The sequence below is a fragment of the Coloeus monedula genome (genome assembly GCF_965178545.1).
Source record: "Coloeus monedula genome assembly, chromosome: 15".
Taxonomy (NCBI): domain Eukaryota; kingdom Metazoa; phylum Chordata; class Aves; order Passeriformes; family Corvidae; genus Coloeus; species Coloeus monedula.
Window position 1 is genome coordinate 4,674,349 of NC_138795.1, and position 27,694 is coordinate 4,702,042.

At 45.1% G+C, this 27,694-nt stretch overlaps 3 protein-coding genes across 4 annotated transcripts in view; 2 read left to right on the forward strand and 1 right to left on the reverse strand.

Moving 5' to 3' along the window:
* Nucleotides 1–2,146: 2,146 nt before the first annotated feature.
* Nucleotides 2,147–6,743, reverse strand: THG1L (tRNA-histidine guanylyltransferase 1 like; the record flags this gene model as incomplete). 2 transcript variants are annotated; one of them, XM_082291329.1, is made up of 6 exons in its annotated part: nt 2,147–2,896; nt 3,465–3,572; nt 4,182–4,270; nt 4,984–5,153; nt 5,592–5,768; nt 6,559–6,743. In XM_082291329.1, the coding sequence occupies 6 exons, from the start codon at nt 6,741–6,743 to the stop codon at nt 2,732–2,734; spliced, it is 894 nt and encodes a 297-aa protein (XP_082147455.1). In that variant the 3' UTR covers nt 2,147–2,731. The 2 variants fall into 2 exon arrangements, with proteins under 2 accessions (XP_082147455.1, XP_082147456.1); XM_082291330.1 differs by lacking the exon at nt 6,559–6,743 and having other exon boundaries at nt 4,984–5,149; nt 5,592–5,694.
* Nucleotides 6,744–7,130: 387 nt separating this feature from the next.
* On the forward strand, nt 7,131–14,579 carry SOX30 (SRY-box transcription factor 30; the record flags this gene model as incomplete). Its single annotated transcript, XM_082291748.1, has 5 exons — nt 7,131–7,737; nt 8,943–9,182; nt 10,471–10,644; nt 11,798–12,275; nt 14,210–14,579. The coding sequence occupies 5 exons, from the start codon at nt 7,131–7,133 to the stop codon at nt 14,577–14,579; spliced, it is 1,869 nt and encodes a 622-aa protein (XP_082147874.1).
* A 4,856-nt stretch (nt 14,580–19,435) lies between these two features.
* ADAM19 (ADAM metallopeptidase domain 19) overlaps nt 19,436–27,694 on the forward strand; it is a gene marked incomplete at its 5' end in the record, with an annotated part of 30,384 nt that continues 22,125 nt past the window's right edge. The window contains 3 exons of the mRNA XM_082291767.1: nt 19,436–19,496; nt 19,776–19,855; nt 23,053–23,123. Coding sequence (XP_082147893.1) covers nt 19,436–19,496; nt 19,776–19,855; nt 23,053–23,123 — 212 coding nt within the window. The remainder of the gene's footprint in view (nt 19,497–19,775; nt 19,856–23,052; nt 23,124–27,694) is intronic.

Below are 27,694 nucleotides of genomic sequence, written 5' to 3' on the forward strand. Positions count from 1 at the left end.
GAGCAGTGCACATAAACTAAAACAAAAGAAATTTCACCTCAACATGAGGAAGAACTTTACGTTGAGGGTGGCAGAGCACTGGAACAGCTGCCCAGGAAGGGCGTGGAGTCTCCTTCTCTGAAGACATCCCAAATGCACCTGAACACATTCCTGGATGACCTGCTCCAGGTGTCCCTGCCCTGGCAGGGGAGTGGGCTGGATAATCTCCAGAAGTCCCTTCCAACCCTAACAAATCTGTGATTATCTTCAGTTACCCCCAGCTGGTGCAACCCTCCCTCTGCATGAAATGCCACCTGGACAACAGGTGGTTGCAATAAAATTTGCATTTTAATGCATAAAAAGATACACAGGGCAGAGTCATTTCACTGAGGAAACACTATAAACAATGCAGAGAGGTTCTACCATAATGATTCACCACCGCCATAAATGTTTCATAACAGGTTCCCGTACTTTTAATGCTTTTTGTTATGGCAATACATCAGCCACAGGTTGTTCCCCAGTTTTAGAGAAAACACTTATTTCTTCACTGAATCACAGCACAGGACTCCTGCAGCTACAGGAATGCCTGTATCGTGTGTGCCACCAACACCAGGCTGCTGTTTGAGCCTTGGGAATAGTTATTTTCCCCTACAGCTATGGAGTCATATATATGCAGACCTTATGAATGAGAATACCACATGGAGTTCTTTCTCTAGCATTTATATAATACAAATTAAAGCCCATGGTTGTACGGAGAATCCATATCTTGCTTCCAAAGTCTGCATCCATATGTGAACAGCTATGTTGACTTATTCCATATTATCATAAGAATGAGTTAATTAGAAAACACTATGACCTAATACAGATGTGTTTTTTATATACACACACAATGTACATACATAAAGGTATTGTAGAATGTATCAGGCAGTCATAATACATAAAATAAAAAACGTATATATTACTTTCCAAACATAAATCATGGCTGCCAAATTATTTTTTTAATCTTTCATCTGTTACCAGTATGAGTAAATCCAGCTGTTACCAGTTCTGGAACAGTTGCTTTGTATGCAAAGTCCAAAGTCAGGCACCAAGCAGTAACATGAAATTTCACAGTTAAGTAAATTACATTTGTGTTAGAAGACCAAAAACCAACAGATAGAAAGTTCTTAGTGACTGCTACAATGATTCACAATCACCCACATCCTCTTCCTAGGAATCATGCAGCCCATTCTACAAACTAAAAACGAAATACATTCTCTCTTTGCGTGTAGGGCAAGCGGAAGCCTTGTGCTATTATAAACACCCAGACTCATTGCCTAATCTTGGGAAGAACCTGCAAAATTCAAGTTTACATCAGTACCTGGTCAGTGGGGGTTTTTAAAAAAAAAACACCAAAAGACACATTGCCTTAAATGTGTAAGTTCTTCTGCAGGAAGGGGAAACATAGGTTGGTAAGAGAATTTACAGGAATCTAACTCAGTAGTGTGACCTTCATCAGTCATATCTGATCCTTTCTTTCTATTTTTATGGCCAGTCCCAACTGCTATCTCTTCACAAGCAACAACTGGCCCAGTTACTTTTCTGGGACCACGTTTTTGAAACCAGCTTCGTTAGAAGCAGTAATAGCCTTATCAATGCCTATCATTAAAGCTGTATTTCTACATTGAAACAGGTTATTTCCCTCAAATTCCACTTACACTGGGACAAGCCCCTATCCATTAGCAGAAATATTTCTGCTTGGAGAGGTTGATTTTGACAAAGGGTCTTAACTGACAGTTGAACCAGAACAGAACTGTGCATTGACCAGGCAACACACACTCCTCCCTTCCTTCTGACAAACATGGATTGCCAGCACTCCTCTGTCTGTGTCATTCCCAGGGAGATCAGAAAACAGCAGCACAAATTGTTGGCTCCCTCTTTGCAGGCACCTGGAATGCTGTGCTGTGTTGCCACCTGTCACTCCTGCACAGGAGGAGACAGGTGAATTCCCAGGCCATGGAATATGAGAAAAGATGTCTATCCATGTCCTAACAGAATTCCAGTCTGTACAGCATCTTTATTATTAACTTCATTGTTTGGAACTTTCACCGCTTAGTAGTACAAGTCCCGGGAATAAGAAAGGCCACATAATAAAACACAGCAAAGATACTATTATTTTTATTTTTTTAAGTATACAAATCCTGTACATCTGACAAAAACTTTTAAAATTAACCATAGCAAACTGCCAGGCTACTCCCTTTCAGTAAGAATCAGCCATCAGGCAGCAGAACAGTTTGTCACTCATCTGACTAAACACACCAGCCTTGAATTTTAATACCAAGTCCCAATTGAAGTATTCTGGTCCATCTCTGGTTTTGTTGAAAACAAAAACAAAAACAAATTTCTGTTCAAATATGCAAGCTTTTTTATAGTTCAGCTGTTCAATAAAACACCTCATGGTCTAAACATTATAGAAATACAGGAAATTTCTGTGTACTTTTTTTACAAATACACATGTACAAGGCAGAACAGTCTTGATTCATCATGAGTTCTTAACACTCAAAATAAAGTGGGATTTTAGCTTTCCATATGGGCATATCCTTGCATGTCAGACAGCACCAGTGTCTTCTTTTTAGAAGCCACAGTGCTAAACTCAGTGTAGTTGCTGAAGAGGGTTACAGGTCAAACTCTGCCAGCCACCATTCGTATTCCTCACTTGCCAACAACACAAGCAGAGCAAAATGTGAACTACCAGTTATATTCATCAGAGATATCATCTATCCTCAGCCAGAATCTCAGGATATTCCTCCCAGAACTGATCCCCAATGATGTCACAGTGCAGAGGAACAACTTTAGTCTTAGTCCGGGTCACTTCCACTTCCTTTTCTTCTTCTTCTTCCTTTGGCAGTTTTATTTTCTTAGTGATGACTTCATTAACCTGAAAATACAGGTGGCACATTAGCAGACATATAAAGCTCCAGAGGGGATTCAAGAATTCTAATTAAAAAAAAAAACTAATAAAAAAACACAGGACAGGAATTTCTCCTACTAAATCAATGACACAATCCTAGAATAATGAACATTTCCAAGTTACCTTAAAGCAGAAAAGAACTAAGCAAACTATGAGCTGAGTTACCTTATTGAACAGAACTTTGTAATTCCTTTGCCATGGATATACTTGGGACCTCATCCTGGGAAGGGCCCCGGTGATACACACATTGTCATCTGCTGATACATGTTTCACCTCAATGGTTATAATTTGTATCTACACCAGACTTCAGAGACTGGTTTTTAAATTATGCTCATAGAAACAGATACCTCAAAAACATCTCTAAAACAATGAGTCATCTTACACATCATGATATGGCAAATGTAGTTAATTTAAAATATATTTATTCCTAGACATACATTGGAAATACATGTGGTGCTCTTACAGTGCAGTCTGTCTGCCACAGTGCAACTATTTAAAACATGAGCACAAAGCAAGTGCCAATACAGGTTTTTACCTTCTGCCATATTAAGACAGTTCCTTTTCTATACATCAAAGGTTCATTGTTGTAGTTGATGTTGAACTCAGAAAATAAGATTTCATTCTTATCGCCAGCCAAAGTTCCCTGAGAGGAAAGGAAAAGAAAAATACTCTTAGAGAAAACAAACAAACTGTATCGCTAGGGTAGAGGAGGGGGGAATATTGGAAGCAAGACTGACATTTGTAAAGGATTTTCACCTTTAAGTCAGAAGGTTTAATTGTTTCTCTCAACAGAGGAGTTAATTCCAACTGCCAAACGAGTATTAAAACTGAGAGGGTTTTTATTGTATTTTCAAGACAAAGAGAAGACAATCAAGAGACTCCAGAAGAAAACAAATAATCTGCTAAAGTCTGCACAAAGAGATGAAACACAACAGAAGGGACTGGCAATCTACAGGACCTGAATTATGCCATTGTTCCTTGTGTGTTTGGATACTGGACATTTTATGGCATTTCTAAGATTTCTGCAATTGCTAATTAAGAACTTAAAACCCTGCTAATACTTGACCAAGAATACATTGTTTGCTAATGATATTAACATCTGTGCAGTTCAAGAAGTTGTTGAATCTACACCCACAAAATTATTACAGTAAGAACAGACAAGCCAGCCAGGGCTGCTGAGCAGGCAAGACACTTTGCAAATCTTATGATTTAATTTTTAGCTGTAAAAAACATGACTTTAGCAGACTCTTACCCGGAGCCTCTCCTGGGCTTGCACTGGTGTCAAACCACTTCGCTGTACAAGCATCCAGAACACTGTATTATAAAGGTTATTAATATGGCCTAGAGAAAACATAGGAATGAGTGTGAGGAAGATTATTTACCCAATCTGAGCAACTAGTTAGAAAACAATAGCTGTATTTCCAGAGTTGTATCCAAGAAACAGCCAAGAGTAATGGGGAATATAATCAGTTTCTAAAGAACGTATAATGTTTATAATCTGTTTTTAAGGTACTGCATATCATGACTAGAAGACAGATTTCATTATAACTAAAAAGGGCAGAGCAGAGGCTGAAGAGTGTTATGTCTAATGTAAATTATTTTTATTTGACAACAGGGACTAGGCGCTGACAAAGGTCTAGAGATAAATCCAGAAAATCCACGTCTGTTCTAACATGGAATATTCAGCACTTTCAATTGCTACCTGCGTGAATTTGAATATTCACATCTCTTCATTAAAGATTACCTTGGCTAAGCCAACTCTGAACAGAGTAATTAATTAATTAATTAATTCTATTAGCAGTTCTAATATTTCCTGTGCTGAACTTACTCTCAGGATGCACCAAACGTAGCTGCAGCCTGAACACTCCAAATTTCAGCCAGTATTTCTGTAGCCATACAAAGCCCAGAACAATTGTAATATTATTGAAAACTACCACCCTACCTGCTGTTCTTTCACTGACAACTATATATACAAATACACTGGCAGAAAGGGCATTTTTGTTCAGAGGAAGTGAACTCAGTTGAACAAATCTCTGTTTTCTAGGAGCACTTACAATCTGCTTGCCTCCAACTGAGGTAGTCCTTCAAATTCTGGTTGCTGGGATACAACACAATTCGTCCATCAAATCCTGGTGGGTACAGAAGCTGCTGGTCCTTAAAATAATCCTTCCAATAGAACACGTAACTTGAGGAAAACTGGGAGACCACATGAGTCATGAACTTACTTGCAAACACAGAACAAGAGAAAAAAAAGAAAGAAACACGAGTGTGATTATGTATCTGTAGTTATCAGAGGTACCAGTAGTGATAATTCTGGTGGAGAGCAGCATTTCTTAAATAATGGCCAAACAGATGAGCAATGGCACAGAGTCTTTTGAAGAACAGAGGTACTGAGAATTGTAACATTTTCTTAAAAGAATGTCTGTTTATAATGTCTTGATTGTTTATATAATAAGTTGTATAAACAACTTTTTTAAACTCTGTATTATTGAACATATTTTCCTGAAAGACCACATGTAAAGAATCCACATGAAAAACCTGAATTAACTGCAGTGTAAACACCAGCCTTCCTTCTAACCTCTGTGTGTAGGTAAAGGCAAATCTGAAGAATTACAGAGAGATGTTAAAAACAAGTTCTCTTCAGTATCAAAGCAGCTTTTACCTTGCTCTTCTTTTAAACCACCTGCTCTTCTTTTTGAAAACAAAACTATATTCATCACTCTGTCCATAAGCAATAGCAATATCCTCTAGTTCTTGCATCACTGTCTGGGCACACTTGGTCATCAGCTGCAGAGCACGGTCATCATTTGGCTTTTTGAATTCATGCTGCTCAGAAAACCTTCAAAGCAAAAATAATTGCATAAAAATCCCTTTAAAAGCTGCTAAAAATGCCAACCCATTCATTTTCCTCATATTTGCTTTATATGAATGTTGATTTCCAATATCATGTCAACACTGACAAAAGAATTCCCTCCAGGTATGAAAAGCAGTAACAAAAGTCCTCACTATCCACTCTGGGTAACCCATTCTCTTTCCCACCAGTATCTGACCTCAACCAGTCTTTCAAAGCAGTTGGTTTATGTATTTTAATTGGAAATGGATAACAAGTACCACTTTCTGTAAACTCCCTTTCTCACAGGGTGTCTTTAATACTCAGTCCACTAAGGACAACATTATCAATAAACTCATCAAAACTCAAGAGCTTTTCCAAAACCAGAGATCATATCCCAGCAAGAACCTCTGTCATCTACCAGCCGAGGGAACTGTGCCCCATTTATCCCGAGGGAAGGTGAATGCCACACAGACACTGACTCCAAACACCAATACACATCCCTTTATAGCAGCTGCTGTCCCTCCCCAGCACACCCAAGGCACTGGGAACATTTCCCCACTGGCACCATTCCCTACCACCCGGCTCTGAAGCAGCCCGTGAAAACAAAACCCCAGTAGTAATTCCCTGCCCTGCAGAGACCGAGTGAAGGTTCGCTGGGACCGGGGGGTACGAGGATCTCTAACCCCGCACCCGCAGGACTCACACAGGCCGGGCAGGAACAGCCCAGCGCAACCAGGGCACCAGCCAGGACCTGCTCTGGAGCAGCGCTCCCAGCCCGCCCCGGCCCTGCCCTCACCGGTGGAAGTTGCGGCCGTCCAGCCGCACCACGATCCAGCAGTTGGGCAGCACCGTGTCGTCCGCCTCGAAGTCCCGCACGTACTCGAACTTGCTCTTGGCCATGGCGAGGCCGCGGCAGCCGCGCGGGGAGCCCGGAGCGCAGCCGGCAGCGATGGCCGCGGCCGCCCGGCAGCAGCGCAGCATGACCGGCGCGGAAGCGGAAAGAGCGGCGCCGAGCCCTTCTGGGCGGCCCGGAGCAGCGCTCGCTGGTGCCGGCGGAGGGCGGGCCGAGCTGGCGGGCGGAGCGAGGGGCGGCTCCGGCAGCGGTGCCCGTGGCGGCCGCGGGGCGCGGGGCCGGGGGTCCGTGCGCCCCGGTCCGTGCGCGCCGAGCAACGAGCACGGGATGGGCGGCCGGGGCGGCCCCACCGGTGGGCGCGGGACGGGGGGACAGCGCGACCGAGCCGGCGGGGCTGGGGCTCGGTGCGCGCTCCGCGGTTGGTGCGGGATGCGGGTTCGGTGCGCGCCGGCGGCGCGGGGCCGCGGGGAGCGTTGGCGCAACGGTGGCGGCGGCCGAGGAGCGGCAGCGGAGCGATGGAGCGCAGGGTCCGGCACTGCCGCTTCCGCGCCCGGACGAGCCCCGCGTCGCCCCCCAGGCACAGGGAGGTCATGGGCCCCCTCGGAGGGCTACGCGTCCAAGTGCAGGAGCATCCGAGCCGGCCCGGGCACAGCGAAGGAGCAGCGAAGAAGAGCAAGTGCATCTCGGCTCCGGCGGCGGTTGAGAAGGAGGCCCGGGGTGTCATCAGGAGAGAAAGGGACCATGAAGGGGGCAGCGGTGACCGCCAGAACGAGGAGAAGGTCCTGGAGCAAAGTGGGAATAAGGCCTGGAGAAGAGCTGCTGTCCGAACGGACCGACCCATCGTGGCCTTTGAGGCCCGCCCACTGAAGGTGGAGAAGAGCGATGCCCCGGCTGGATCCCTGTGCGAGCTTGGAAACCCTCCTCAAGATCAGAATATCCCGGTCTTGTTTCAGTCCTTGCCTTCCAGGTCCCACGTACAGCTCCAAGGCCCTCTGCCCTCGCAGCTGATGCATGTGACTCCAGTGCCGGTAAAACAAGTGCCAGTTCAGTTGCAGCCGCTGCTGCAGCGTTCAAAGATTGAAACACAAAACGTTCCCCTCACAGTCCTGCCCTCGGATTCAGGTATTATGGTCAGAGAGCTTGCAAGGTGGCACACAGGTGACAGGTTATCAGGCAGGAGAACACAAGTGCAAAGGTCGTGTTTGAGAACCATCCCTTTGCCTAGGCTGGGTTTAGCATGACTCTCTTGCACAGCATAAGGCACAAAAGTACGGGAGCAGAGTTCTGTAGTGGTTTGTTACAATCAATGCAGTTTTTGTCACCTTGCACCTTGTCTGCATGAAACCCCTTAGGACAGTGCTCAGAATTACACTGAGTTGTGATTGCAGTTTTAAGGTCAGGAATGTGCTTGATTTTTAAAGCTACAAAGTACTTGTACACCTCTCTGAGAAAATCTGGACATGTTAAATGAGGAGTATTTTGAAACATCTGGATTAGAAGCCTTTTTATTTTTTAATATCTAGACTTTCAAAATTAATTACTTAAGTAAGGTCTTAAAGGCTTTTCCCCTTTATTGATTATGTGAAAAAGTTAATTTCTAAACCTTTTCCAGAGAGGAAATTGCTTGCTCAGGGATTAGTTTTAAGGAGCCTGGAGATTCATCATGTTGCCAACTCAATTAAAATGCAGCCGGTGTTTACAAAGAGCCAAAGCCAGGTATCATGTAACAATCATTTGGGAACACAGGTTCCTCTGACAAAATGAGTGTCCAAATCCAAAAAAAGAAAAAAAGAGAAAAAAAAACCCAAAAAACCCCAACACAACAAAACCCAAGCAGAAACCCAAAACAGTGACAACCTCACTTGAGAAGGCAGGGACTGCACAGGTGTGGGACTAAACAGCCCTAGCATCCTTAGTCCTAGTCCCTGCATCCTTAGGGCTTTGGATACATAGTTCTGGTGGTGATAACACATTTGCTGTGGTGTGGTCTGTGCTATACAACGTTTACTTTATAAATTCCTAAGAAGGCAAGCCAACTGAAATCCAAACTAGTGTGGTAGCAGTTCCTGTTTCTTTCTTTTTTTTTTTTTTTAATTATATGTAACGAAAGCCAGGTAACTGATTCCTTGTGCAGTGACTCAGCAAAAGGGCAGTGGAGGATACTCAGCTTTAGTTATTTTGTAGGAACTGCTCTCCAAATAAGCACTGAGTTTAATCTGTTCCAAAGCTCCGGTGGTGCTGTTGCCAAACATCCTCTGGATGTAATGTTGAGTGTGACCTGCTGTATTCCCTGGAAGATGATGATCTTTCCTTGCCTTGTTGCACAGGGATGCCAGACACTCCATTCAGCAAGACCAAAAGTGGCCGTGTGAAGCGTCCAATGAATGCATTCATGGTGTGGGCCCGGATCCACAGGGCTGCTGTGGCCAAAGCCAACCCAGGTGCCAACAACGCAGAGATCAGTGTTCAGCTCGGCCTGGAGTGGAGCAAACTCACTGAAGAGCAGAAGCAGCCGTATTACGAGGAAGCTAACAAAATAAAACTGAGGCACAGGGAGGAATTTCCTGGTAAACATCTTGTTTATTTACCTGAATGCTTTAGAAGTGCAGGGCTTTTTGGAAAACCAATCTCTTGCATTATAGCAAGTAATGGAGATAGAAAAAAAATCACAAATATTACAAGCAATACACAATCCTTCTGTGTGCTTGAAACTGTATGAATTTTTTAAAGCATTCAAAATGATGGTGCTTAGACCACCACAGCTACAGCAGCTCTTCTGAATGCTTTAGTAGTCTAATGGCCAGAGAGCAAGTTTGTTGTGAACATGGCCTGCTGCATCAGTTTCCTTGCTCCAGAAAGAGCTGCCCAGGTGGCCTGTGGTGACACATGCATCCATTCCTTAAAAGCAGGAAAGGGAAATGTCACAGGAAGCACAAACAGCATTGTATTCTGTGGGATTCTTCATCGTGTAGGCTTGAGGTTCCCAAATAATGGTGTGGAAAAAGTTGTTTCTCAGCCTTTTGTCAAGTGTTAAAATTTGTACCCTTAACAAATTCATTTATCCAGAAGATAAAGGAGCATAAGTACTTTGAACACTTCTAAAAAGCTGTTGAGATACCAGGTGTTGTGATCCTTTCTTTCTCTCTCTGTTGTCATAATGCTGCTCATTCATGATCCTGTCTAATCTGTCATAAACAAGGAAAAGGGCATCACTCTCCCTCTCTCCTTGCATCTTTCAAAAAAAGAAAAAAAAAAGCTGTTTAAAGTTGCATTAAGAGTTAACCCATGTAAGAAACCAAGCAGCTCAGTGTAAATTCATAATACATTTATTCATATGTCTATAAGTGTTTGGTTAATGTTGTCAGGCAAAGGCAAACGTACTCTCCCAAAATCTATGCAGGGTTCCTAGTGGGTTATATTTTCTGTTACATCTCGTAACCTGCAGATGTATGTGAGACTTAAGGGGTTGAGGAAACAATGAGGAAAGATCCACATTTTGAATAGTAGTGGTTTTGTTCCACACTGAAAGCCCACAGTACCAGTGTCATGTTCTCCTTAATGTGCTTTCCTCAGTTGGGCCACATCACTCCCCACTGTTCGGTATTTCTTTGTCTCCCAAGCAGGCACTACTTAGTAACATCTCAACAATGCCCAAATATTTCTATTTCATTTCCATCTCCAGTAAAATTCCCCATTTCCAGCTCACCAAAACAAATGGAGCATTGCCATTGCCTACAGGAGCAGGTTTTGGACTTGTGTTATCATATCCTTCAGAATTACAGATAACAGAGCTTTAGATAAACAATGAAACCATCCAAAATATTGGATGTCTGCTTTTTTTTTCATCTCTGACAGGTTGGGTTTATCAGCCGAACAAAAAGAAGTGTTCTCCACCACCTGGCTCTGCTGCATTTTCAGGCACTTCCCAGAGTACCATCACTACAAACCCAGCTGGCACCCTTCCCTTCTCATCACCTACTTACTCTTTTGTCAACTCCAACGTTAAGAACAGTATTGCACGTCCAGTCTGTGAGTTTTCTGTAGTGAATTATTTAAAAAATTCAGAATTTACCTATTCCAGTAAGAGCTTGTATTTACGAGAGCATGTAATGACAGGGCAAGGGGAAATGGCTTCAAACTGAGAGTAGGTTTAGATTAGATATTGGGAGGAAACGTTGCTGTGAGGATGGTGAGGCCCTGCCACTGGTTGCCTGGAGAAGCTGTGGCTACTACCCAACACTTTGTGCTACTTAAGCTGTTAGGCTACAGCTGCTTCTTTCCCTTGTTTCGTCTCCACCTCACAGATACCCTGGAAGGATCTTTGTTTTTACAAGAACTCCACACTGGCAGTGAAATAGAGTGTAGTGTGAGAACCCTCAGTCCAGTGTAAGAGCTGATCTGCATATTCCTGAGAGAAAGAGCTCAGGCTCTGTCAGTGCATGGATAGTGGATTTCAACAGCAGACAGCTCAGATCCAGGCAATGGCATTTTCTTCTTTAAGCATCCTGACGAGAGCTGCTTTCTTTACAATGAGACAAGAAAATGAAATGCCTGATTATGCTGTGTGGTAATGCTTGGAGATATTAAAACAGAAGAACACTCAGCTTTGCTCTGGTGAAGTTCTGAGTTAGCGATGTTTGAAAACTTTTATGCAATGTGTTTTGAAACCTTTCCCTATAAAGGCAGCCCTGTTGACGAGGTGTGATTTGAAAGTGTACATTGAAGTTGGTGCTCCGCAAAACATTTCAAAGTGAAATTGTCTAGTCGTACATTCACTGGTGAAATAAGGAACCATATTGGAGATCAGGGTGTTTTACACTCCTCAGCACAAAGATTTGTTTTAAATTTGCCTCACTCCAACTCAGTAGACTTGTGAGGTCTTCTGAGCTGAAGGCACACTCCAACCCTTATGGGGCCTTAATAGGACAAGACATAGCCTCACCAGACCCATAGCCACAGCTCATTAGCCACTTCCTTCCGCCCCTGGCTTTCTATGGAAGGAAGCTTTAATGTGTGGGCTCCAAACCCATTTGTCAAAACACATTAGATGTATGACATGAGTTGCCGGGAAAGTTTGTGAAGAAATGTTCTGTGTCTGCTCAGAAATGCTGTGGTTTGCTCTGCTGCTGTTTATCAGAACTCTGTACTCATGTCTGATAAATAACTGTTTTGTTTCCCGAAGGTGAGTCTCCTGCCATCCGTCTGCCAGCTTCTTCCATTCAACACGCCGGGCCCATGACCCTTTTCCAGACCACGGCTGCAAGCCCCACATCAGTGGCTGTTGCAGCTCCAACTCTGTCCCTGCACCCTGTAGTTTCATCACAGCACTTTGCTGAACCTGCTCAGACAGAAGCTTTTGTATCACCTGGGCTCAATTTCTCCCTGAAGAGACCTGCACCCGTTTTCGCTGAGAGCTTCAGCAGCAGAAACCCAAGTAACATCAGCACCACTAGTGGCAGGTTTTCTGTCGCTAACAGTGAGATCCCAGGGGTTTCTGTTTTTCCTAGAGGCATACCTCTTCCCCAGGCTACCCCTTTTATTCCCTCCCCTGCCTATGTGTCTGCTCCCATTGGACAACCAGCCAGTTTGTTTGGAGGAACTCCTCAGTATCCATTTTGCCACCCTTCCTTTATACCTGGATCTCGCTGTTTCCCCTCAAGGTAATGAAACCATGTCAATACCAGTAAGAAAAAATGCTGAAAGACAGAGAGTCTTTTGACTTGCAGAAAGCAGATGGAGCTTTCAGAGGGAAATGAGCTCTTACCTTCCTGTAGCTGCCATGTGGTGGGACCCCCTGGCCTCAGCCTGCTCGTAATATGTGCCCAGTTACTGAAGGCTCCATAGAACTATTGCAGTAATTGGCACTCCTAAGGCCATGGAAAACACAAGTATTTTCTTTCCACTTTATGGGTCTAAGTGCAGTTGATTTAGGCAGAAGAGCGTTAGGTAGAGATAATGTAAATATATTTCGAAAATGGTCAGATAGAATTAAAGTAGGTGTGCCCTGGAGATGTCTCCTGGGTACACTATGATTGCCATAAGTGCTAATATTTCTGAAACCCAGCCTGGTGGGAGGTGCCTGCAGAATTCTTGTGTAAGCAGTAATTCCTAGTTCTTCCTTTTCAGTCTCTGAACAGTCAGTCAGACATCCCCTAATAGAAGAATTTCCAAGCTAACACATGTAGTGTCCCGTAGGACATCTGCTGAGCTGAGCATGCACAGAAAGCACCAGTGCCCTGGTGCAGGTGGGCAGCTCGAACACAAGTCATCTGATGCTTATTCTTTATAGGGCATCACTTTTCTTTCATGACTGCGCAGTAGCAAACCTAACAAATTATTATGATTATTAGACTTAAAATTTGCCTGTTTGTACACTGCTCATTCTCGCTAGTAGTAACAACCAGTATGTTCCTGTGGCAATAAGACCACCTGGTCTTTAATTAGGGCTGATGATGACCCATCAAACTCAGAAGAACTTCAGGAGCCGGTAAGTGCAATACAAGATATTTTTGGTTTTGGGGTCCTTTAAAGAAACACAGGACACATATTCCCAAAATTGCTAAAAATGATCTTTGCTCAGCCCTTGGTGTCTGAAAGGAGACAATTTTGTGAGGCCTCTGAGAGAGAAGAGTGTTCTTGCAGCATAAAAGATTGTTCTGATTTCACGCATTAATGGACTTCTTTCTGAAGGCTGGCAGCTTTCTTAATGCCAGGGTCATTCTAATACAATGATTTATAAGTTGTCTGTTCTATAAACTCATTTCTTGCATACTGGAGTAATGATTTCTGAACTGAAAGTGCAGATGTATGCACTAAAGATTTAAATATTAGATTGGAATGATGAATAGTCCCATCGAAACATCAGTAGATATTGTATCAATGTCTTTACAATGTCTGCACTGTAGAGCTCGATTACTTCTTCACATGTTTTGTTTTCTTCACAATGTAGTGAATTTCTCTAAAACACTGTAAATTACAATCCCTGTGTCATTCTGCATCAGAATGAAAATTCAGGCATCTGCCACTGGAGGAATACGGTTCCATTTGACATAGTAACTTCCTGCAATTTACTATGTGGTTACTTTATAAAAATGTATCACTGTGTGTTCTTTAAATATTAACATTGACAACCACATATTGGGCACAAGGATTCTCTGTCCTGTTTGATAACAGTGTAACAGAAGAAAGAGCTCACTAAAAATTATAAATAAGGGCTTTTTACCCCAGGTCTGTCACAAATTTCGGCATGCAGAAATTAGACAAACTGACTTTTGATGCTCTGTTTTATTAATCTGAGTATGTTGATTAACTCACTGCATGCTGGTTTATGCATGGTATTATTTGATTGATAAATGCATAATTGATAAATTATGTTTGTTGTCAGAGCAACCTTATGTGTATATGAGGTTGAACAAATGCTTATGCACAGAAATGGAATCTGAATGACTCTTGTTATGGTCCTAGTGCTGAAATTAGGCATGGTTTTAAAGTTTGTAGGTTTTAAAAAACAGGATAAGCTGAGTAGCATAGAACATTAGTGTCACTGTGCAGCCCCACATTTCTGAAAGCCAGCTTTGAATCTCTTTCCTTGCAGCACATTCCCACTCAGAGCTCCATTTGGCTACGGGAATTTCTCCAGCTCAGTGCCTCAGTGCTTTGGCTTTTATGAAGAGAGGAACCAGAGGCAGGAGGTGATCCTTTCCCCTCTGGATGAAGACTATCATTTCAGGCCGTACTCAGAAGAGAGGCTGTGTGAGAACCAGCACGTCTGTGGGAGCCCCGAAATTGTGTTCAGTCAGAGCACCTACAGTGAGGAGCGAGTTCTGAGCCCCCTGCCACAGCTGGATGTGGAAGTGGTAGAGGAGGTTTTGCCATCCCCCCCATCTACTCCCTCCAGCACTTACATTGTCAATGTAACTGACAGTGATGAGGAAGAGGAAGTAAAGTTTTTTCAAGTATTGTAATTTTAAAAACATATTATAATCCAGAGAAATATTATACAATGGGAAATAAATGTTTTCCTCAACACCACCTTTTCAGTCAGTGTGTTCAATGGGAAACCCAGGTAGCTTTAGTAAGTAGCACAGGTCATTTTGAAGAGTCTGATGAGCTGTTTGGATAAGAGGAAAGTCTTATAAATAGTAGAAAATGCCTGTTCATTTCTAAATTCTCACTGAAATCTGATCTGGCCTGCAGGAATGCATGTGGCCAAATGTACTAATTCCTCCACAAGCCTGTTTCGGGGTATAAAACAGCTGTTTGTGGGATCGTTCTCTAGATCTAACTTCCCTCTTCTCCCATCTTTTTTTTTATACCCTGTGGTGTAAGACATCAGACATGTTTCAATGCACCAGAATCTAGAATGGTACGCAACTGTTCTGATAAATTCTGCTAAGCCCAGAGGAAGAGAGGACTGGTTTAACACATCCTGTACATACTAATGGGAAACTACATGTAAGTGTGATCCCTTCTTCCCTCCCAGCTAGAGCTGATGTCCTGGACTGGTTGTTAGGGATCTCTGTCTGCAGGTCTGTGTCACTGGAGCCAGCCCTCAGATATTCTCTCTTGAAGGCTCTCCTGTCTTGTCTACAACAGAAGTGAAAGTTATACAAACAACCCACTCAAACCGGGCTTTCTCTGCATCATCCCTCAGCATGTCTGACAGCCCTGTAGCTGGGAAAATGTGATAGAAGAGGTTTTTAGTTCCCCTTTCTAGGTCGTTTTCAGCTCACCTACAAACTTCTCCTAAATACAGATTCCTGAAGTGCCAAGTATCTGTGCTGTTTGTTACTTTCCTCTGGCAGTGTGAAGTGCCCAGTCTAGGCCAGCACAGGCAGGGCCAGTCTCTTGGTGACTGTGTGCCCTCCTGCAAGCCTTCATGGCAGTGCAGAAGATAATTGGGACGTGAGGGACATGTTCTACTTGCTTAAAATTATTTTCTTCCTTACTGTTTACCTTAATCTAAACTAAAAACCACTTTATATCCTTCTCAGCTTGAAAAACAGGTGCAGATTTTCTGCACAAAGTTTGTTTTCTTCCTGCTGCTGTAGAAGTCTAAAGACATGTGGTGCCTCCCTGCATCACTGCCTGTGGCTATCTATTTACAGAGACAACTTTCCTCTCCAAAATTACTGGACACTTTTATGGATTGGATGTTATTAAAAGCCCTTGTGCTGTTATACCTGTTTCCCTTCTCTTATGAGAATGAACTACTTCAGTATAATCACTGTCGTGTTGGAGAAGTTTGCAGACAGCACAGAGAGGATTACAGCGTTTCACATGTGGAAATACAGTTAAAAAGATGTGTCTGCAGGTACAATCTCCTTCAAGTTCACTTGTCTGCAGGAATGAAGCAGAAGTCATAGCAGAAAGTGGTAGCAGTGACCCACCCTTTAAAAGAAGCCCAGGGAGTGTTTTGATACCCTTTTGCTATCAGCACATCGGGACAAGCCCTTGTCTAGCTGCTGATCATCTTACAGCACTTCTCCCTCTTTGGCAGGACAGCTGCTCCAGGGCCCTTCCAAATATCCCTGCTGCCCTACATGGGTGGTGGAAAACCAAAGCTAAACAGAATATTCTGGGTCAGCTGAAGCTGCTCTCAAGTGTTAGGACTCAGGATAAAGGAGTTCGTTCTTAAATCTCCAGTTTCCCTCACGGGTTCACAGCCTCCCTCCTTTGATCATTTTGAATGACCTGAACAAGAAGAATGTTCTGTAAAATGGGAGATTGCACATTCCACTCAAGTCAGCCAAAGTCATAACATTTCTGTCATCAGTGGGAGTGTCTGTAATGCAGAGGTTAGGCAGGACAGTCTTCTCCCTTCTCCTGCTAAGACTTTGATTCTGGCTAACGTTTCCTTCAGTGTCAGCAGGAGTCTTCTCAGAGCACTTTGTTCCACAGCCTTTCGCATTTCTGAAGAGAGAATTGCAATGCAATATTACTGAGCTCTGATACATGTCCGAGTCATTCTCTGCTCAAGTCTGTTTCTTGAATGGGTATTTTCCTCTGCAGGTCTGTTTCCTTCTCTGTGCCTAATTCCTGATTTACTATGAACATAAAGGAAGAATCATCATCTTTTGCTCTTCAGCTAACAACAGTAGCATTAAATCATCTTGCAAATTGTCGAGCAAGAGCAGAACCCCCTCTGCAAAAGCTCTGTCATCAGTTTTGCCCTGGGGAGGCTGAAACACCTCATTGTTGAGCCTAAGGGTGCTGCACGGAGGCTGCTGCTCCATGCCTTGGCCATGGGGGATGTAACAGATGAGGGAACAGAGCAGACTTGAAATTCCCAGCTGATACTTTTAATCAGGTGGTTTGGATCCTGGAGGAAATGAGTCTGAGCCTGTGTAATTCTTAGATAACCAGAAGTCTGACCTTTTTCTGTGAAATCCAGCAAATGTCCCACTGACTTAGGGAAGAGCTTTTGAACGAGTGGGCACAGGCAGGATCTGACTCATCCTGCACCAGAGGCAGCGTTAGAGCACCAGAGCACTGTTAATAAGGCTAAAATACCCTGAATCTTTCCATGCAGCAATGTCTCAATAATGTAAATGATGTATCACAAATATATAGATAGAGTCACCTATATATAACCACTGCACAGCCTATCATTTTATTTTTATACAGGGAGTTTCTGGTTTATTTTTATAAAATCTTGTTTCTATTTATAAATTGAGATATCAATTCTCATATTACCAAGATCCAAAGGTAAAAATATCACTATATAAGAAGTGCAAATATTGCACATATTTTTATGATACTTGAACACTGAAAACAATCACAAGCAGATAGACGTTGGCATAAATATTTTAATAATCTTTAAATAAGGCTCTTTTTATTCAATTTTTTTCTTTTTTGAGCTGATCTTCTTTAAGAGAAATATATGGAGCAGTCCCTGCAAAGATTTGTTGTACTGAGAAGATTTGTGACAGTCCTTTAGTACGAGCATACATGTTTGTATCAAAGTGGGGTTTTTTTCCTTTGGGTAGACAGAAATTTTATGCAGGGATGAAAGCAGAGTAGCTAAATTTGTGTCTAAATTTGGCTTGCATTTTAACTTATTTATAATATAGACGTGCACAACAGTGCCATTGTTTTGTTCTATATTACAGGCAGCTATAAATAAGTAGGGGAATTCACAGGAGAAAAAAAAAATCAAGATTTCCCTTCAGGATATTCCATATGATTAGAAAAGAGCTGAAATTTTTCCCCAGTAGTTTTTGCTCTAAGAAACAAGATTTAGTTGTGTCAAGAAAATTCATTACCTCTGTGGGTCAGCTAAAATGTCATTTATAGCTCTCTCACCCTGATTATTCCTTCTAGGTGTCCCTACAGTTCCTGACTTTCCTCTGCCAGGCTGGTATCAGGAAAAAACTGACCTTCACAGGATCAGAGAGGTTCAGTGTTTGAAGTGCTGGGGGACAAAGGGGACCTATGTAAGATAGAAACCAAAATGGTATCTGCAAGTGGGAACAGTCACATTTCCTTTGGGCAGCCATGGCAAGAGCCAGCAAAGACCTTCAGTACAAAAGAGATTAGAGTTTTTAATAGCATAAATAATCCTCTGGACAAGAGACAGAATCATTACTGTTATCTGGCAAACCTTTATTTTGAAGGGAGTATTCATTTCCCACCAGCCTGATTTACTGATACACTCTGAAAACCTATCCACGTGCAAATTCTCCCCATTTCTCATTTCCCTGGTGGTTCACCTACACAGACTCTTCAAGCATAGAGATGAATGGAGAGGGTTGAATGGATAATGCAGATCAATGTCTGTCTGAGGAGTGTGGCTAAGAGGTAATGGCACTTCCTGCCACTCGGAGCTGACCCCATAAAAATCCATGTCAGTCAACCCTTGCAGCCTTGAGTGGGGCTGCAGTTGAGCTGGCTGGGAGTCACACGCTGACACAGGGAAGGCAGTTGCTTTTTGTGGGCTCAGTGTGTGCAAGGAGCTTCTACAGCACCGTGGAGTCCCCCAGTATTTGCAGCTGGTAACCTCAGCGTGGCCCCACTAACTCGGACTCTCCTCTCGTGGTGCAATCCTGACCCTACGGGCTAATTCAGCAGTGAGACAGAGTTGTGCAGCTCCCTGAGGGGCAGAGATCCAGCAAAGAGATGATGTGTCGACTTCAAGCCTTGGCTCAGCCCTGAAGGATTCAGGAGAAGACAGGGATGCTCCTTTGGGGGCCTCATGGCAGTGAGTGGATATCCCTGAAGGGCAGCACTGGGAATACGAGCTGTGGATGTTCCCAAGTCCTTCCTCAAGCCCAGCCCTTCCATTGACCATAACGGGAGAGAGGCAGCGAACGTGCTTTCCTTCTGTCCTTATATACAGGCACATAAAAATCTATCCTGTATCCCTTCAGCTGTCCAGGAGTAATGTATTTCCCAGGAGGGGACAGATTTAGGGTGTCTCTGGAGCCATGGGATCAGCTATGATAAGATTGCACATCAATATAGCAAACAAATAAATAAGCAACTCTTGAGCTCCTTCCTTCCCCCAGCTGTCCCCTTTTTCCTAGCTTTGGACGCACAATGGATTTCCGTGCTGGCGAAGGCGCCGGAGGGGAGGTTTTGCAGAGGGAGCCCCAGGGAGGTGCTCAGGCTTTCCCCCTGCCCCGGAGGGGGACAGAGCCCAGCTCAGCCCCGCGCCGGAGGGCAGAGCCGCTGGAGCACCGGGAGCATCCCGGGGTGTGCGGAGGGAGAAGGAGAGGAGGGGGCTGCGGGCGGGCGCGGTGCCGCGGTGGGAGGGGACAAGCGGCGCCAGGCGGGTTTATAGGGCGGCGGCGGCGGCGGATCGCGGTCCCTGCCCGGAGCCATGAGGGGCCCGGGGCTGCTCTGCGGCATCGCCCTCTCGCTGCTGCTGCGGCTGCCGCCCCGTGAGTGCGGAATGCCCGGGCTGAGTGCGGGGTGCCCGGCCGGAGCTGCGCGACAGCCCCGCGCCAGAGCTCCGGCTCCGGGAACGCCCGGGGATGCATGGATGCATGGATGGATGGATGGATGCATGGATGGATGCATGGATGGATGGATGGGGGATCCTCCTGCTTTTCCACAACCAGCGCAAAGCTCCCTCTCCTCTCCCGCCCCGGGTTCGTGCTGTCTGACGCCGGGGTGCGGAGGGGCCGGGGGTGCTGAGCCGCTCCTCTTGTTCTCCGCAGCCGCGGCCGCTGAGGTGCAGCTCCAGCCCGAGGTGGTGGTGCCGCGCTGGGCAGCCCCGGGTGGCCCCGGCAGCCCCAAGGTAGGTCGCGCCCAGCGCTTGGTTTCTGCTTTGTTTGCAGCCCTACCTTTCCGGGGCAGGGGGGATGTCGCGGGTAGCACAGCACCTGGCGATGCGCGTTTCGGGTTTGTGAAGCTGCGAGGATGAGCCAGGAGCTGCCACAGCTCCTCCAGATCGCAGGAAAGGCTGTGTGAGCTGGCTGGCACTTCTGGGAACTGCTTTCACCCTGCCCTCCGCCATGCCTTAAAGCCTCGGTCTGTAGCTACCTGATCGATGTCCGTGAAAGGGGAGCGGGGCCATGCAATCAGTGGCATTTAGGGATAGAAGAACCTGCTGTAGGAGAAGATAAGCCCAGAAAGCCACCTGTGTCCTGGGCTGCATCAAAATAACTGTGACCAGCAGGTCAAGGGACAGGATTCTGACCCTCTACTCTGGTCAGGTGAGACCCCACCTGCAGTGCTGTGTCTGGGATCCCCAGCACAGGAAGGACATAGAGCTGTTGGAGCCAGGCCAGGGTTGGGCAGTGAAGATGCTCCAAGAACTGGAACACCTCTCCTATGAAGACAGACTTGAGAGAGTTGGGGTTGTTCATCCTGGAGAAGTCTCTGCAAAGACCTTGTCACACCTTTCAGTACCTGAAAGAGCTGCAAGAGAGCTGGAGAGGGACATTTTACAAGGGTATGGAGTGACAGAACATGGCTTTAAACTGAAAAAGGACAGGTTTAAATTAGATATTTGGAAGAAATTTTTGACTGTGAGGGTGGTGAGGCCCTGGCACAGGTCGCCCAGAGAACCTGTGGATGCACTGTCCCTGGATGTGTGCAAGGCCAGGTTGGATGGGGCATGGAGCCATCTTTCCTAGTGGAAGGTGTTCCAGCCCAATGGCATGGGGATGGAACAAGATGATCTTTAGGGTCCCTCCCAACCCAAACCATTCTCTGGTTCTGGGAATCCCAGCTGTGAAGGTGCTTTGCGAGGTAAGAAAAGCCAGCCAGCAGCTCAGGTGGGTTTAGCTGTGTCTCTGTTAATACACATCTCACCCCTGCTGCTGTTACATGGATGAATGAAGTGATGTGTCAATCGTCTCCAGACTCTGACAATCACTGAGGTCCTGACAACATCAAACACAAAACACAGTTCAGCCTTCCCAGGCTTTGTGCTGTTGCAATCAAGAAGTAATTGCAGTTGTGTGATTAAGTAAAAAAGGGAACTCCAGAGTATGTTTTTACATTGTGAACCAAAAAAAGGGAAGCTACAGCATTATGGAGACATGCCATTTTTCTTGAATGTAGTGGTGTTATTTGGGAATTTATTAATGGGTCTTTTCCATATGATGAGACTTTCTAAAAATTACTATTGTGTCCTCTTACACACGAAAAACTCTACAATGACTCTCCCATGATCTTAATTCTTTTTAGAATGCCCTTGCAATGCTGCTGGCAAGTTTTGGTTCTGTTATTGATAGTGATGCAAATACATCTGGAGAGCATTTCCCCTTATACAAATTTGCTGGGTCTCAGGGGTCACACTTGGTTTGTTTCAGGCAAGTTCCTGTTGGCTCTGAAATGAGTGTTAGCAAAGCTTATATACAGCTGGGATATTTCATTTACACAGCAATTGACGGACTCTGAGGCAGTGGGATTACTGAAGGAGAAGGGAGGGAGACATTAGTAGTAATGATATTTGCACAACCTTTGTGAAGAGACTTTTGTGGTGATGGAGACCCTCAGCTATGGGTGAGGCAACCTCCAGTGCTTTCATGTTAGTGAGTGAAACAGACCTAGCCTGAGATGAACTGAGCACCTGTGACTCGGTAAATGGAACTCTGCCTCTTGCAATTATCCTTTCTTGTAGATCCTAAATGTATTAACTTGTTTTGCATCATCTGCGTGGGCCTGATGCCATGTCCTGGAAAACTGAAGGGAGGATGAGCAAAACCCAGAATATGAGCAGGGAGCTGATGAAAAGAGATATTTGTATTTGATGAAATGGCAAGAGAGCATGTCTCTGGGCTGACAGAACACCCCATTCAGCCAGCCTTGCCTTCTTTCACTTTCAGTGTTCTGTTCTGCTAAGCCTCATCCAACACTGATTTAGAAAACTCCATGGCTTAATAATTTCACCAGCCCTCATGATTTTTTTTTTTTCTTCCAGCTGAAAAAAGTGCATTGTTATATTAATACGAGTTATTTATCTTCTGGGAAATTAGTTCATCCAGTTTCTTTATGAGAAAGCATTCAGACTTGGAAATCCCAAGCTGACTTTACGTAGTGGTTCTACTTTGAGGGAGGTAAAACTGCAGACCTCAGAGCCTCTTCTAGTTGCTCCTCTCAAAATCTTAGTCTGTGCTTTAAGTCTCTGGAATGATTTGGGTTTTTTACATGTTGGGGTTAGTGTATACATTTGCCCTTGCACTAAGAAACTGGGGTGGATTCTGTTCAAACCAGCAGGCCTTGGGGAGGCAGCTGTCCTCTGTCCTGCTGTGGAGCTGCAGGCACGTTGCAAACCAGGGCTGTGGCGTGTGCTTGAACACACTAGAAAGCTGCTGTCATGGTTTCCTGGGACTAAAACAACAACAGCTGTGTAATACTGTCTGTGCAATGGCTGGAGTCTGAAGGCATCCAAGGGTCCCCGTTGCCTGCCTTTTGCTGGCACTTTCTGCGAGTAAAGGAACGATGTGAAAATCTCTGGAAGAGGCGCGATTCCTCGTGTCCTGAAATAGGCTCCTAAAAATGTCTTTCTGCTGTGACAACAAAGGAAGCTTTGGTTAACTAGCTCAGATATTTGACTCTTCAGCCTCTGGGGCAAGCTGGGATGTCCTATGATATGGTGCTGAGCACAGTCTACAGGAGAGGGGGGTGCAGGGAGCTCTTCCCATCCAACCTCCAAGCACTCCAGCACCAGGATTTGCTGCCTCATCTGAGCACATTATTCTCCTGAGACACCAGGAGGTGTCTCTAGCTCAGGTGCAGCATCCCAGCAGATGCCTGTACCGCTTCCTGGCTCTGCATAGCTGTGCTGTGGGATGCAGCAGCGTGCCTGGAGCTGGGAGCCACCGTGGCACATCCCTTCCCTTCCCCATCACTCCAGGTCTGAAGTAGGAGGAAGGCAAGGGGTGCTTTAAGGTCAGCTGCAATTCCCAGGGGAGCAGTTTGTATTTGTGGGTGTGTTCATAACTATGATGTGTGAGTAACAGGCAGCCTCTCTCTTGCACACAGCATCCACTCCGAGCTGAAGTTACAGTAAAGGCAGAAGGCCAGGAGCTTGTCTTGGAACTGGAGAAAAATAGGTAAGTGTGCTTGTGCCTCACACTGTGATCCCACTTAAATTATGAATAAGGATTACAGTGAGATCAACAGGAAAACCTCCACTGACTTCAACAGCGTTTTGATAAAGACAGGATGAGGAAGTCCTTCTCTGGATTTCAAGGTTATTCTGAGTCCCCTCAGATGTTAATCAGCCAAGCAGCACACTATAGCAGAGCTTTGTCAGCAAAAAAAACAGATGGTGACCTGGCCCTCAGTGTGTAAACTTACTTTTGCATCATAATTCTTCCTACATTAACTGGAAAATGTTGCTGATATGGAACTCCTTATTTACCAAATGGCTCAGTGCTTTAGAGTCAGTGTGACTCTAATGAGGATTTCATTTGCTGTGATCCAAAGAGGTCCTGCTCTGCTTCCTAGGAGAAATTATCTGACAGTTTCAATTCCATTAGTGCCCTTCATGCTAAACTCGACTGAAAAATTGGTTTTGCATTAAGTGAAATGCAGCCTCCTCTCAGGCATGTGAGAGCAATGCTGTGTGCTGTCGCAGGGTGTGACGCAGATTGAATTCAGAAGCTGCAGGAGATTAAGGTAGGGAGAAGGATTCTGGTCTGGAGGCCACTCCAGAGCCCCTCTGCCCTGTGAGTACTTTAGTTTCCAGTGCTGGAATAGCAGCTGGGAATTTAGCTGCAAGAAGCTCGTCTTTGCTCAGCAGTCCACTTGCACTGTTAGTGTTTATTTTTAAATGGGTATGAAAAATCATCTATGGAAATACAACCAGATGTCTTCTAGAATCAGTAGGAATAATAACCTGGGACTAATGACCTTGGTTATATTTTGAATGTATTTTATGGACATCCCAACCACAGAGATTGGGGGCTCAGCTTTCCTCCTGAAAGAGCAAAGTGAGAGAAGATCTTATTAGTTTTGATGGCAGGGCATAAACCTAAATGATATTCAGGGTGTTTTGGGGGAAAACCAGATTTTTTTTTGTCACTGTCTGCAGTAAAGCCTGGAATGTGATGGCTGATGGAAGGCATGTACCTCCTACGAGGTGCTCTCTGTAAAAAGCCATGAAAGCTGCTGAGAGTTCCAGTGCTGCAAAACTGAATGCTTTTCATGGGCAGTCATGCACCTGTGTAGAACTAAACAGAAACAGCTCTAAATTCTGTGTGTTTGAGCAGGTTTCAGCAGGGAAAATAAGACCAGGCACCATAAGCACTGCTAAGTCAGTCCTGTCTGGAGAAATTGCTGCTGCTGCTGACAGTGGTACCATGCCAGGTCTGAGCTGAGCCTGGAAGCAGCACAGCCACTGATGCTGCTGGGAGTCTCCTTCCAGGACTGTCAGGTCTTGCTGATTCTGCAGTTGCTATGCAAAAGTGAATGTTTCTGGCACAGCTGAAGCTGGCCAGAGAAAGGATCCTTGCTGGGTTGATGCATTTGTGCTCCAAGCACCATGATGTAAGCTCCAGGTGCCTCGCAGGAGCAGTGCTGTGCTATTTCCAGCACAGAAAAACCCATTGCTGGTGTTAGTAAACAGAGTTATAATAATAGAAGGTTTCTATTGTGTTTGTTTCCTGAAATGTATTTTCATTCATTGAGATGTATACACACAGGCTTGGAAATGAGTGCACACACTTCCACTGCAGGATGGATCTCCTTTACTGGTGCTGATGAAACACAGCACCTGGTTCGGAGATTTTTAATTTTTGTTTTCTGTGGAAAATGCAGGTGATTCACAGAGAGCAGTGCTTCATGTGGGAGTCTTGCCCGGCCTCAAGTCCTTGCTCAAGAAAGGTGATGGTACAACCCCCAAAATGCAATTAGTGGGAAGGTTCCACTTTTCAGAGACTTGTGAAAGTGCTGAAGTAGTTTTGGCACTTAAATTAGGAATTAAAAGAGGAATGATGAAGTCCCTGGGAACCCTGTGTATTTATCAGCATCCACAGAGCATTTTTTAGAGTGCTCTTTTAGAAGAGGCAAACCTCTTCTCCTTGCTGAAGAGAGAGGCAGAGCCCAGCCTGGCCCCTCACATTCCCAGCCTGGCGTTGCTCCACAGCACCCAAGAGCTTATCAATGCTCTTGCTTATCTTACAGGGGAGGCTGAGGTTCTGGCTGAGGTTTGGGCTCCTGAGTAGCTGCAGCATCCAGGACTTCTTCTGGGAAGAGGTTGTTGCCCGAGCAGCAGGAGAGAAAGGGAAGTCTCCCGAGTGGGAAGTGTCCCTTCAAAGCTGTCCAAAGACTAAGCTCCAGGTTTCGGATTCACATGAAAGTGGATGTAAGAGAACTGCAACTTCAGGGAAGGTACTTGAGGCTTTTTAAATTCAAATAAGCCTCAAAGTACTGGGTCATTTAATTGCTCCAGTTTAGAGGAGCCTTTGGGAACCAGCTTTGCTGCTGAGGTTGGTGCTGTGCTCCCCCTCTGTCCCTGGGCTCAGCACAGAGATGTGAGTGCACTCGCCTGGCCCACGTTTTACTCTTGTATCCACATCCCAGACTCCCATCATTCAAGGAAAACATGAAATGATTGGCATAATTTGGGTTTGGTTGGGATATGATTTATCCAAAACTAGAGAGCAGATGTGCCGAGCCACTGAAACTGCTTCAGGTGATGGTCTTGGTGGATTAGGCAGCCTCATTACACATTCCCCACTCTCTTTATGGAGAGACAACTGATAAAATTGTTTTGAAAAGTGGGGGAAGTGTCATGATCTGTACTTTGTTAGGGATGCACTAGCTTTGGAAGAAACATTCCAGTTTCAATATGTGGAAGAAATGTACACACCATTCAATTTCATATTCCATATGAAAAGGACATTGTGTTCATCCACAGAGGTGAAACACAGAATTTATTGCATATCTTGCTTCAGAGCTGGGCCCAACCCTGTGTTTTGTAATAAGCTCATCACACATCTGCATTTGGGCTTCATATATTTGTGAATACAATTATTGCATTAGCAGTTAACATAATATTGCATTATTTCCTGTTCAGGAGTTTGATAAGAAGTCAGAAGCATGCTGGAGTTTCAAGCAGAGTTCATGACACATTAACATTTCAGAATAATGATAAATATGTCCCTCAAACGACTCAGGCTTGTTTTAAATGACTCAAAACCATGTCCTGCAGCTGTGGGATTGGAAAGCTCAAAGCTGCACAAACAACAAATATATGGAGAGTTGCCTATAAAGCAGCTTTAAATTTGGCTGGGGCTTAGGAGCGGAAGAATCTGAGTTGCAAACCTTGGATGAAAAGTGACTTTTTTTTAAAAGGCATTTGCATTTGTTAATAAAAAGCAGCTTTGAGCCAAGCAGGGTGAGGCTGAGAGCCTCTCAATGTGTGTGGCAGCACTGCCTGGTGTGAGTCTCTTCTTAGTGAAGAGGAGAGCTCCCATTTCCACAGCAGAAACCTGCATGGAATTTGTCTTCTCACCTCAGTGAAGGAAAGGGAGCAAAAAGACCTCTCCTCTCCTCTCCTCTCCTCTCCTCTCCTCTCCTCTCCTCTCCTCTCCTCTCCTCTCCTCTCCTCTCCTCTCCTCTCCTCTCCTCTCCTCTCCTCTCCTCTCCTCTCCTCTCCTCTCCTCTCCTCTCCTCTCCTCTCCTCTCCTCTCCTCTCCTCTCCTCTCCTCTCCTCTCCTCTCCTCTCCTCTCCTCTCCTCTCCTCTCCTCTCCTCTCCTCTCCTCTCCTCTCCTCTCCTCTCCTCTCCTCTCCTCTCCTCTCCTCTCCTCTCCTCTCCTCTCCTCTCCTCTCCCAAGGGTAGTGGAGGCTGCTCCAGGGGGTGTCCCTGGGACAGCCTGGGGCTGTTTGTTTCAGCTCCTTATTCTGGCCACTGCACTGGGTGGCAGAGCCCCAGGGGAGATGTGCAGCAGCTGGCTGAGGACACAGCAAAGGAGGTCCAGAGCTCATGTGGTCTGACCTGTGGAGCCATCAGAAAGTTGTTTTCAGGCCACTCTGACAGGGAGCAGTATCACTGGGTAGGTGACAGGCAGTCCTGCCCTGCCTGGTGCTCTCAGTGGTGCAGTAAAAGATCTGTGTGTCACTTGTATTTCAGTGTTTCCTGCTTTTGCACATTTCCAGGACCTCTCCTACAAACTGAGTGAGGAAGTTGCTGCCTGTTTCTGAGCAGGAAGGATATATGAGATTATTCCACTGATGGGCTACACATCATCAGTGTCTAATGGGCTTCCTTCATGGGCAGGGGTTAGGGGTCATGCAAAGGAGGGAAATTGAGTTTATCCTGCTCTACTGTCTCTTGGAATCATCAGAAAAACAGGGGTGGGACCTGGAAAGCCACAGCTGCTTTTCAGCCTCCTGATTCCCTTGGGATATTCAGTGATTCCTCTGTGTGGGGCAGAGAGGAAGAGACCAGGAAATGAAGCCTTTTAAATCCTTTGTGCACTGACTCATTATAAACCTGTTTTCCATTTATTTTATTTCCTTTTTCCTCCCTGGGCAACCTTTGTGGCTCCTATTGGTAAGCCAAGGGTCTATGTGACAGATCTCGCTTGGGTAACATAATTTACACAGTGAATGTCACAGATGATGTTGGTGGGAGAAGGGGATGGAGAGTCTTTAGTCTGTGATGCTTTCCCAGGC